The sequence below is a fragment of the Rattus rattus genome, chromosome 13, assembly GCF_011064425.1.
Source record: "Rattus rattus isolate New Zealand chromosome 13, Rrattus_CSIRO_v1, whole genome shotgun sequence".
Classification (NCBI taxonomy): domain Eukaryota; kingdom Metazoa; phylum Chordata; class Mammalia; order Rodentia; family Muridae; genus Rattus; species Rattus rattus.
Window position 1 is genome coordinate 42,804,388 of NC_046166.1, and position 12,250 is coordinate 42,816,637.

The following is a 12,250-nucleotide window of genomic DNA, read 5'->3' on the forward strand; positions in this document are numbered from 1 at the left end:
GTTAGGATTTCTCCACGAATAAGCCTATAAAGAATTAACTGGCCATCAATTAAAATCCGTCCTAAAGAGCATACGCAGCTCTTTTCTGGAGCTTCAGGTGTATGCTAAGCCACACACATATACATATTGCTTATATGAACTCTGCCACCTTGCCTGGCTGCGATAAAAAAAATAATTAGTATAAAAGTGGCCATCCCCATTGTTTCTTGTTGTAATAAAACACCCCCAAATCAAAGGTGATAACATGTGTCGGTTACAAAGGTGAAACGACCTTTCTAGAATATTAATTAGAACACAACTAGATCTAATTGGATAACTCCAAGGTCCCCATCAGTTTTCATGACCATTTCAGACTGGAAAGCAACATCCTTGGGTCCCATAAACCACCACACCGTGCCCTTACCGTCGTAGTCGAAGTCCCAGCTGGGCTTCTGAATGGAGTCGCTGTCTGAGGGAGAGTTGGAAGGGGGTGGCGGAGGCAAGTTTGGAGCCACGCTGCACACAGCCACGGCTTTCCGATGTCCGTGCATAGACTCGGGGTTAAAAGTGCTGAATTCTGGGTGCTCTGGGATCGCCGAGCCTTCAAACGAGTTCCGGTCCAGATTGTTTCTGGAGTCACTGGGAATGCTCGGAGTGTAGGAAATGGGACGCACGGGCACCTGGGGCGGGATGTCAGAGTAAATGTTCTTGCTCGGCTTGGAATCAAAGTAAGGTCTCTGTAAGAAAGCCGTGGTTGGCCCCAAACGCTTGTCTTCAGGTTCCGCCTGGTGTTTCTTCTTCCGACTGATCATCTTTCGGCAGAGGACAAACACCACCACCAGTAAGAATATCCCGGCTATAAACACAATAATTCCGATTCCTTCGGCCAGCCCGATGTTCCACGGGGTGGACACGTAGTGGTTGGGAGTGGCGTCCTCACAGTGCTTCCCTCTGTACTCCTGGCTGCAGTTACAGTGATAGGAGCCGTGCGTGTTCTCGCACAGGGCCCCGTTCCGACAGGGGTTCCCAGCACACTCGTCAATGTCGCTCTGACATCTGCCAAGACGAAGGCGAGACCTCTGCAGTACATGCCAGACCACCTATGCTAGCACCTTCCGGATGAACGATAAACACACCAATCCTTCGCTAGAGATGCCGAAGCAAGATGAATGGGAAACACTCAGAAAACACCAAAGACGGGAACCAGAAAGGGCCTTGTGTGGCTTAGCTACTGGGTCAGAGGCTGCATGGGTATTTGAGGGCCAACCACATCAAGCCAACATCTAGCTGCACTTTTCCAGAATTAATAGATAACTAAATCAACTCAATGGGCTAAAACATGGGCTGCTCTTAGGTCTCACGGTCAAGCGAGCATTTAGAAGCCGGGAAGCTAAGGTACAGTTTAACAAGTGGTGAGTGTGCACACTGTTCTCGTAGGCCAGATTAAATTTCAGTGGAAACGGTCCTGTCAGAGATTATGAGGTCCAGTAAGACCTATGAGGGAGTAGAAAACACTCTTCCATTTTAAAATGTTACTCCTTGTGGAATCAGAATCATCTTCCCACCCGTCACCATCACGGAAGAGATCACAGACAGCCCCCTTTGCTTTTCTAAACAGGGGCACGCGGGGCTGTCGTGCACGGCCACCCTCGCTTCTGAAGCTCTTCCCCATTTGAAAATAATTCGCCTATTTGCAAACTGTGAGCAGTGATCTTAAAAACTCTGAACACTGATATATTCTTGTCAAACATATAGGAATACACACTGATTAAAATTGGGGAAATCCACAAAGGTACCAGGGCCTCAGAACTAGGGACAAAATTCAGAATTCTAAGGACTCCAGAACAAAACGATAGAGTAATTACAGGTGGACCCAGCAGCTATGAGACCGTGGGAGGCTCGCTCATCCAAAGGATCTACGCTGGGTGTTTAAATGAGACAGGGTCTTATCATGTGGCCCTGTTTGGACTGGAACTTACTGTGTCTAGACCATGCTGGCCTCAAAACCTCAGAGAGCCACTTGCCTCTGCCAACTGAGTGCTGGGATTAAAGGAGTGTGTCTGAGTCTCATTCCAGTGACTTTTGAAAAGGGATAGCATCTGAAATTAGTTTCTTACGAGTTTTCCTCAAGATAGAGGTGTGTATTTTTTTTTTGAGATATCTAAATGTCTAAATATATAAATCCTAATCACCTCTTGGGTTTATACTGGGGAATGGTATCATTAGTGGAATAATAGTATAATTACTATAACTAAAAGTTGATAAACCCAGCAAGGTTTAGATGCTCGATCTATGTTGGTGCAAACCACTGTGAGAAATCACAATTAGTACCTTCTCATGGAGAGAAGACATCACGTCACAAGCACTTGCTTTAGAAAACACACACACAAAAGGAACCCCGCAACCAGTTTATAAGCATTTGCTACTTGCCAGGGACCCACCCATTCTTCATCTATAAGGAATGGCTCTGCGGCACAGAGGCGAAGCTGTCCCACTTCACATTAGTGTTTTTGAGCCAGTCTTCTGTCTAAAGACGTTTGTCTGCCCATCATGGAAATGCCAATGAGAATCACCATACAGAATTCTCCTACGCAGTTCGAGCCAATGAGGTTGACTGGGTTAATGGTCAGCACGCGGTGGAAAGGTGCGGCAGATATGAAGCTTCAAAGAAACCATTTACCTTTCTCCCCTAAAGCCTGAGTCACACTGACAGACAGCACCATCCAAACTGTCAAAACACGTTCCACCATTTTTACAGGGTTCATCTTTGCAGTACGGACTAAGCTGACATCTAAATAAGGAGAAACACATGAAAAAAAAAAAAAAAAAAGCCCTCATGAGTTCACTGCGAATAAAAACGGACAGCATTAACAACGAACAACACAGTGGCCTGCCCTATGCAGAACTCCACGCTTTAATATTTAAGCTTATTAATTCACGAAGAAATACAAACGTACCTCTGGCCAGTGTACAGCCCCCTGCACTGGCAAACAAAGCCTCCGTTGTCTACCATGCACGTTCCTCCGTAGAGGCAGGGGTTGGAGGAGCACGGGTTGACGCTCACCTCACAGTACGTCCCTGCGTGCAATGCACTGCACTTGCAGTAATAACCTGTGCCGTGGAAAAGAACAGAAGATCCAGTCACTCAGTGGCCGCAAAGTGTTTTATAGGCTCACATCTTTATGTTCAAGTGAAGATGCTGTCCCCCGACATCTAGAAAAGGCAGTAGAAGTCCCTTTCTCTGCAGACGAAGAGTTATCCATATGGGTCAAATCCTCTTTTTTAAAATACTGGAACCACGAATGACTTAGGCTTTAGAGGGCTTTTTTTTTTAAGTTTCGGGAATATTTTTTATAGATTTTACAGCTGGAATATTTCTAAACTAGAAATCTGATATTCCAAATGCCTCCAACCCTGGAAATTTGAAAAACACACTCAGGGGGCAGAAAGTTCCGGATCTGGGAGCCTTTTAGAATTTGGATATTAAAATTTAGTTAAGTTCATCTTGTGTAAGCTAAACAGGAGAAGAGAAGAAAAATGTCTGTGACTAGGCTTAGCGATAATTACATTCGGCTGGTGGGTCAAATGAAAAAGGCAGGAGAGACAGGCTCATTGGTGGCCGTCCACAGAAGCAATGCCACTCAACAACACCCACAGGAGTGTTCCCAGTGATACGTCATTAGAGAACATGGAAAGACTTTGCTTTTCTCCCTTACAAGCTGGGCAAGGCCATGGTCACTGCTGCAGGAGGAAAAGGAACATGGGAACCACTGGTTCCTTAGACCAGCCCAACGTTACAGCACACGCTACTGAGTTCTGACCACAATATCTATGACGAAGGCAAGAAGTGATGACGTCATGGAGGCAAACCAATTCCATTCGGGCAAGTTGCCTTTACATGTGCATGTGGGTAACATCCGAGCGACCGTTGCTTAGGAAGCTTACCTCCAGTGGGCGAGGGATTGCAGACGCCTCCATTCTGACAAGGGTTGCTGGAACAGTCCTCGGTGGCAGTTAACAAGCACCCATGAGCTAGGTCCACCCATTCTTCGATGTGTGCATAGGCTCTTGGTTTGTTGTTCAAAGGTAGCTCCTGCCCATTCAAATAAATAGAGTCCATGCAGCCCCTGAAACCATTGGCCACCTGGGTGCTTCGTCCATGTTTTGTCCCTTGCTGGCGGAGGTGGCCACCAAAAGTTACGTAGTTATCCAGGTTGAGGGTTTTCAGAGCTCCTGGGGCTGTGCCCGAGGCAGTGTGGACTTCATCTAGAACCAATTTTGCATAATTCCCCTCCACTTCCAGGGACACTGCATGCCACTGCCCGTCGTTGACTTGAATGCTCTGAACAGAGACGATCCCAGGGCCACTTCCACAGTCAAATTTGTACTGCAGTCTCCCAGTATGAATCTACAACAGAATAAATACCGTTCACACTGACCACATACAATCTGCAGCCTTAGTCTGTGTGAAACTCTCTAAGAAGGGTATGTTCAGTGAACGAGGGCAGAAAGAATACAAGCTTTGCTGGGGAACACAAACGCATTCATCTACTCTACAAAGAATAAAAACGGATCGTCTGGGGCCTCCCAGATGCCAAATGCACATCCAAAAATAACACCAATGTGACTAATTATGAACTGTTAATGGAATACACAAAGCACAAACATACACACAAAGTACCATGTAAGATTTCTGCATAAACTACAAGGTATAATGAAGAGATTTGAATGTTAGCTGTCATGCGTCTCAAAGGTCCAAAATAAACTTCTAAGCTACTGGGGAAGCCGAAAGAAGTTTCGACTGCACCCAAGTGTCAACCTTATCCAGGCCACAAGTCCTTGAGACATGGAGTAAACTACCTTCCTGAGTTTGTTCTTAGATGGGACAGTCAGAACACAAAGTAGAATAGTCTCCCTCAGCCTGAGGTCACAGGCTGCACAAAGCCATACCTCCAGGATACTGTAGTCAGTTCCTCGAGCGTACATCACAACCGCGTGGGAAGAGTAGGTTCTCAGGCGCATGGTCAACTTCATCTCCAGTCGGTTTTCGTTTTCCATCAGACGATATTTCACAAAGCTGCTGCCAGTAAAAGTTATGGACGAACTCCCTACGGATATCAGGAAGAAAAAAAGTCTATCAGCTTCAAACTTAAGCATATCATCAAAGGTAAGTCTGATCGTCTTCCCACCCCAGAGGCTGGCTTTGTTCTTTGTTTTTTTGTTCCTTTTTTTTTTAAATTTAAAACTGCAGCAATGGGAAAGGTGTCTACTGGATTTCCCAGACAGCAGAGCACACACAACTGACTCTGCACAAGGAAGAGACTGAGAACTCTGTATGGCAGAGAAATAAAGTCTAAAATGATAAATTAAATATAAAAGTGTTTTGTTTAAGTTATTAGTAGGCAATCTGAGGGAAAAAAGTAATGTAGCCTCAAGATGATGGGGGGAAACCTGTCAGGCAAAAACACAAAACCATCCCCATTCCTCCAAGATGAAAATCCCATCAGCCTCCGGAAATGAAAATTAAGTTATGCAGAACTGACTAAATAAAAATTCAATTTCAAAGTGACAAAAGGCACATTTAACAAAATAGAAGGCTGATAATAAGAAGAGGGCAGATTGTAATAAGAAGCATGTTAATCATAATACCCCTCTGAGGTCTGCTGGGTATTTCTATAGGAAATGCTAACACCAACTAATTAGCAGAGTGACTCCTTCCATAAGCAGCCAGAGACGTTAAAACCTTAAGTAAGTATTTCAATCCCACTGGGGAGGAAGTACAGTTTTTAATTGAAAGCTTTCGATACAGATAAAGAGAATGAGACACGAGACCTTCATGCATGCCCGGAAGAAATGGAAAATATTGGTTCGACTACTTTGGAAACAAATATGACAGTGTACCTTAAAAAAATGTAAACCTATTTAATTTTTGACAGCAGATTCTCGTTTTGGGAGATCATAAAGGGGGAGGGGCAGCAGCATGAAAAGATGAACTTGGAAAGATTTTTTAACAGGAAAGATATATTAACAGGAAGACACACGACTGGTGACTAAATCCCGCTCCGGTTATTAAGGAGAGTGAGGATTACACACAGCGGGCTTGGAACATGTCTTTAATGAGCTAAGTAGGGAAATAAAGCAAGAAGCTGAGGACTGTAGGAGAAATCAGGCGAAAGAGGATTAAAGGGAAGCGAGAACAGATGAAGCCCTGCAGTTTATGCAGCCATCGGGCTGGGGGCAGAGGCTCAACCGACAGCTCAGGGGGCTCCTGCTCTCTTTCCATCGCTCCCTAACCTCGTTACAATAAGCAACCGGCACAAAGCTCTTTCTCCAGCAAAGAAACAGTTATCAAAGCACCGTCAAGGATGGTTTGAAATGGGTTCACGAGGGAGTGAGGAATTCATGGGAGCGCTTACCCGGGCATTTGCCGAACCCGCCCCCAGGACACACACAGCTGTACTTCTCTTCTCGGGGATCAGCGACACATTCGGATCCTGCAGGACAGGGGTTATCTTCGCACCTTTGGTGGACAGGCGGGCATGTCCCATCTTTATTTAGAAAAACAAGAGGAAGAGAGGACAGAACACGGGGATTAGGGAAACGACCACTACTGTTGTTCCCAGCCACTCGTTCATTATTTTGTGGTGCTGGAGGGATACATCTCACACCTCCTGTATGCTAGACTGGCACTGATCTAATGACTTACATTATCCCCAGACCTTCTTTCGTTGTTTCGTTTTGAGACAGGATATCATTACGCTGCCCAGGCTGACCTGGACTCACTATGTAGCCTAGGTGGTTTTGAACTTACAATCCTTCCAAGTAGCTGAGATCATGGGCTTATCTCATTAGGCCTGGCCATAAAATAATCATATCACTGTCTCCTCCTCCTCTTCCTTCCTCCTCTTCCCCCCTCCGCTTAACATGTTTAAATTTAATTTTATGTGTATATGTGTTTTGCCTGCATGTATGTCTATGTACCATTTGGGTACCTGATACCCATGAAGCCAGAAGAGGGCATCCCTGGTCCTGAAGTTACGGATGGTCATAGGCTACTATGTGGGTGCTGGAAATCAAACCTAAGTCTTATGGAAGAGTAGTCACTAGGCTCGTAACTGCTGAGCCCTTACAACAAAATATTCCTTAACATTCGCCTCTATATATGCATGAGCTCTTACCTTTGCAGAGACACACGGCTGTTCTATGGTGCCGGGGAGTCACAAAACTCAGTCTGGCTGTGCTATGAGTTGACATAATGTTTTCATCCACAGAAACCTTCTCATCACAGAACTTCCACGGGCAATCCAGCCCTGCACAGAGCTTCTGGAACACATCCAGTATCCTCACGCCAATGATTTCCTCGATGTCCGTGACGGAAGAATTGATCTTGTGCAGAAGTTGTTTCGTTGAGATCTGGGTGCCCCCTGACTTCTCTACAAAGAGTAAGACGTCAAGGTGGGAGTGGGGCTCGGAGGGCTGCAAGCTGACAATCTGTATGTCGTTCTTCCGGACGCCCAGGATGTTGCGTAAAGCTCGCTGGAAGTTGCGCCAGTAGTCGCCGACAAACTCTTCAGGGGTGAGATTTGCAAATCGGATAGCGATGGTGTGGTTCAGCATCTCCTGGGTCACTTGCTGGATGTGCACGGCGATGTCAGCCACCGTTGTAAACTTCCCGTCTGTCACGCTGACATTAAGAAGGTACTGGCCTATATCCAGCTTTCTATGTGCGATCAGTTTACCCCCCGTGCTGGAAACAGAGAACAGGCCATCCATGTGGGGATCCAGACTGTACGTCAAGGTGTCATACACGTCCTGGTCCGTGGCGTGGATCTTTCCTATGACCCCGCCTGAGTATTCCTCTCCAGAAGCAGTGATGAAAATCTCCAGTGGCAAAATGGCAGGAGGGTGGATGCTCTCCTCAATAACCCTGATGTCAATGTGTGTCAACGAAGACAGCTGAGGCTTTCCGTTGTCAGCCACCTACAAAGACAGAAGTTGCCTCTGGCGTTATTGCAATCTCCTAATAAAAATGCATGATGCGGCTCAGAGGTTCTGCGCATGAATCAACTGTTAGGTATTCATTTCTCCTCACGAAGCCCACTGAGGAAAAGGATAACTGTTCCCTCTCTTACTCCTATGGATGCTGTATCACACTTCTGCCTAGGAAGGAGCAGTCAAAGTGCTGCCGAGACAAAACCAGACGCGTACTGAAAAGAACCAAGCCATATTCACTTTTCTCCCATAGCATGTGAGGACGCTATCTAAATATAGAAAGATGACCACCTGCAGATGCGCTCTAGGAAGCCCTGGGAAACCATGAAAGACTCCGATACCTTAATGTGCAGAAGGTAATGGTCCTTCACTTTCCTCTTGACTGTAGCCGCTGTCAGGAGGACCCCGTGCTGGTTCACCTCAAACATGTTGTCATCATTTCCACTCACAATAGCAAAGGAGAAAGGGGGGCCGTTGTGGGACGAGTCCTTGTCTGTCACTACTAGCTTCAGGACGCTGAAACCCACGGGCTTGTTTTCCTGCGTAACGTTAGACAGAACCAAAAAAAGCTATCAATGCCACCATGTCGATACCACAAGGGACAAGTGAGGCTTTCTGATAAATATACAAACAATAAAACCTTATTTCTAGTGCACCAAGGAAGAGGGAAGACAGGTGGAGGCATGGGGGGATGGGATAGAGCAGGAACATGAGTGAGAGAAGTAACAGGAGAGGAGAGGTTCAAGAAAGGTAATGAGAATGGAGCAGCATCTATGGGGTTAGGCAAGAAGGACAAGGAGGGCTGGGGGAGGGGTGGACCAACGAGGGATGTGGGTTGGGGTGGACCAGTGCAGTAGAAGATACAATTATGAAAAAGCTCTTCCTAGTTAATCCTACGACAGTGAGAATATCTTTACTAAACCAAGGCACAACATGGAGTAAGGAAAGCTGAGCTGAGTCCTGCAAACGCCTCTTCTGTGCTAAGACAAGGAATGGCTCCCTAAATCTCACCTCCTCCTGTTTGCTAGAAAACTGGTTTGGAAAGGAAAGCTGCTTCGAGTGAGTGTCTGGAGCCAGTCAGAGATGGAGGAGGCCACGCCCCTGAGCACACCGCCCATTTACCTGGATGATGACACTGTAGTTGTCTCTGGAGAAGAGGGGAGCATTGTCGTTGACATCGGAGACATCGATGTTCACTGTGGTGGTGTTGACTCTGGGTGGATTGCCGTTGTCGGCAGCCTGTACTGTGAGCGTATAACCTGAGATCTTTGTTAGGGAAAGAGAGAACACTGTCATTCGTATGGTGCCAATCAACTGGGGTCACTGACGGCATTTGCCAAGCCTAGGTCTAGGCAATTGCCTAAAACTAAAATAAAATCTCCCAGTGAGTGAGTGAGTGCACTATTTTCTCAACTGAGATTGTTATCAGCAAGAAGCAAATTCTTTGCTCTCTCCCGTTAAGGGTCTTAGTTATCTTAAACATCTTACAGTTCTATTAGAAATACAAAGACAAAACTATGCAAATGACCAGAGGAAACGGCTGCCCCAGCTCAAAGGCTGTGCCTCTGGTAATGCAATAGGCAGCACCTTCAATGGAGGCTGAATCTTATAGAGCCAGACATGGAGGTTTGAGCTGCCTCTCCTTGTGTGCAGACTCATTTCTGGTACCCCAAGATGTACCAGGTCACCATCACACTTGGGTTCTATTTAGCCACTTAAATCCCTGAAGGTAGTTATTTGTGGCCACTTGCAAAAGAAATCAAATCAAGTGAGAGAGCTTCACTCTTAGGACAATTTCCTATTATAGTATCTTTAGAGTGAGCTGGGCCAGGAAGATGGCTAAGTCCTGGAGTGCCTTTCTGTAGGACCTCAGTCTAGCAAATGCTGGACCACATGGCCTTGAGAACTCCATAGGCCACCTCCTCTAATACCTCACAGTGGATACAAGTATGTTAAAAGAGCTAGGTTCTCTAGTGACAATTACTAAATTCCAGTCAAGTATTGGTGGCAGGCACTGAGTGTTTTCAACACTCAGAAATCTGAGGCAAACGTATCATGAGTTTGAGTCTGACCTGAACTATATAGCTAGATCTGAATTTAAAAAAAAAAAATCACGTTTTACTCTGCCCAGTACAATAGATCTTTCTATGCCCGACAGTCAAGCTTCCCAGACTCTTAGGAAGACACCACTCAAAAATAGTAAGCCAGGGGAAACCTGGCTCCGCCCCTCCCCAGCAGAGGTGTGGCCCGCCTCTTGCTGGCTCTCCACAACATATGGCTTCTAGCAACGTTGCAGGTAAAGAAAGACTCACCTTGCCTTGTGGGGCTGGACACTAGGGTCTGTTCAGTGAGTACATGGGCAACACAAAACAGACTGCTTGGCTTTTGGTCTTTTGGGTTTTTTTTTCGGGGGTGGGGTAGGGAAAGGGGAGCAGACATGAGAGGAATGAGAGGTGATTTGGGAGGTAAATGTAATTAGGGTGCATGATTTAAGATTCCCAAATAATGAAAAGAAAAAGAAAAAGTCAGTCAGAGAACAAACAAACAAAACAAAAAACAAACAAAAAACCACCTGGAATAAAAAAACAAAAAACAAAAAACAAAACTTTAATTGACTTTCAAATATTTCTATTCTGCCTTAGCATTGCCTAAGATGATGGTCTACCCGTCTGCGACTTCACGTTATACCCAGCAGGTACAAGCTGCAAGCTTTAGTGCTTTGCTAACAACTTGAATCCCCCTTTTAAACTCACCGTTTCGCGGTCTAGGGGCTTCGTTACTTTGATTTCTCCTCTGACAGGGTCGATTGTGAATGGACTTCCTTGGTTACCCTCTATAATGGAGTAGTGGATGTGGCTGTTTGAAGGGCCATCAGCATCATCGGCCATAATCTAGGAGACAACAGTCTTTTAGCAAACAGCTACGGAAGGGACAGAGGAAGGGACAACAGCTAGCTCATTTACAGCAGCTGCTCAGAGCCCACTAATTGGCTGAGCAAGGACCTTCCTGTTTGGCAGCACTGAAGACTCCCATGTCCTCACGGGGACGGCGTGAGGGCTCTCGCACTGAGCCATGTCCTCTGGCTGTACAACTGCTAAGCCCTAACATACTCTAAACGGATCCAGTTTAAGAAGTGGAAAGACTTCACTGATCCCCTTCAGGATCCAGAAGAGGCAAACTGTAAGTAAGGGGAAGTACGCACTGCAATGACGGGCTGCTCCAGGGCCGCGTCTTCGCTGACCACCGTGGTGTAGGTGTCCTGGCTGAACACTGGGCTGTTATCATTGATATCTGTGACGTTGATGTTCACGGTCGCCACGTCACTCAACGAGGGCGTGCCTCCATCAGTGGCTTCCACAGTCAGGTAATAGCCATGGGAGCTTTCATAATCCAGGGTCTCAATGATAAATATGGCCCCTGCATGGAGAGAGAGAATTACGTCCAGAACCCGAAGTTTCTAATTGCAACGTTGATGCGTTTTAACTCATGTGGCTCTCATTGCAAAAAAAAAAAAAAAAAAAACAAAGTGAACATCTTCTCTTTTAATTCAGTAACTTAAAAATGATTTTTTTTTTTTTTGGCCCACCCAATATCCCCCATTTATTTCCTTTATTTTCTTCAGATTCCTGGTGACATTACATTGAATAATGCCATCTCTGCTTTAAATGACTATAATGCTTTTAGAATGACAGCGGTTCTTAGTCCTCCTTTGATGTGGTTTACTACTACGGACTTTAATACTCTCTTTTTTTTTTTAAAAAAAAAATCAATTCAGTCCTTTTGGTTTCCTTCTTGTTATAGGGATCGTGCTTCTAACACTAGCAGCTAAGAAGGTGGGGCGGGAAGAGTGTACATTTGAGACCTGTCTGGACAACACACCAAGATCTGGTTTCGATAAACAACTAAAGAAATGAAATAAAACCCCTTACGGATTTAACAATACTTGTAAGAACATTCTGCCCTACCTAGTCCATCCTACTTCAAAGGACAATTGCTACAAAAGTCGCACAAATATTATACAAGACATTAAGAATACATAAAAACCATTAGACACCTATTCTCCATCAGAAGTAGTCATACACGACACTCAACTGAGCACAGCCTGAAAGACTTGCATTTTACAATGCCTCGAGAGCCGCTAAGTATTTAGACCACAGGCTAACACAGCTAACTACACCAGTATTATTCACAGAGCAGGATTCGCCGCTGGCTCGGTGGACTCCAATCTCCTTTTACTGGTGTATGTAATGACCATGGTGAAGAAGTCAACTTACGGAAC

At 45.6% G+C, this 12,250-nt stretch overlaps 1 protein-coding gene across 1 annotated transcript in view; it reads right to left on the reverse strand.

Moving 5' to 3' along the window:
- Fat1 (FAT atypical cadherin 1) overlaps window positions 1-12,250 on the reverse strand; it is a 115,584-nt gene that overhangs the window by 7,394 nt on the left and 95,940 nt on the right. The window contains exons 15-25 of the mRNA XM_032919261.1: window positions 11,174-11,388; window positions 10,725-10,862; window positions 9,094-9,237; window positions 8,313-8,510; window positions 7,158-7,959; window positions 6,396-6,527; window positions 4,930-5,087; window positions 3,925-4,387; window positions 2,937-3,090; window positions 2,660-2,770; window positions 404-1,035 (exon numbers count right to left, since the gene is read on the reverse strand). Coding sequence (XP_032775152.1) covers window positions 404-1,035; window positions 2,660-2,770; window positions 2,937-3,090; window positions 3,925-4,387; window positions 4,930-5,087; window positions 6,396-6,527; window positions 7,158-7,959; window positions 8,313-8,510; window positions 9,094-9,237; window positions 10,725-10,862; window positions 11,174-11,388 — 3,147 coding nt within the window. The remainder of the gene's footprint in view (window positions 1-403; window positions 1,036-2,659; window positions 2,771-2,936; window positions 3,091-3,924; window positions 4,388-4,929; window positions 5,088-6,395; window positions 6,528-7,157; window positions 7,960-8,312; window positions 8,511-9,093; window positions 9,238-10,724; window positions 10,863-11,173; window positions 11,389-12,250) is intronic.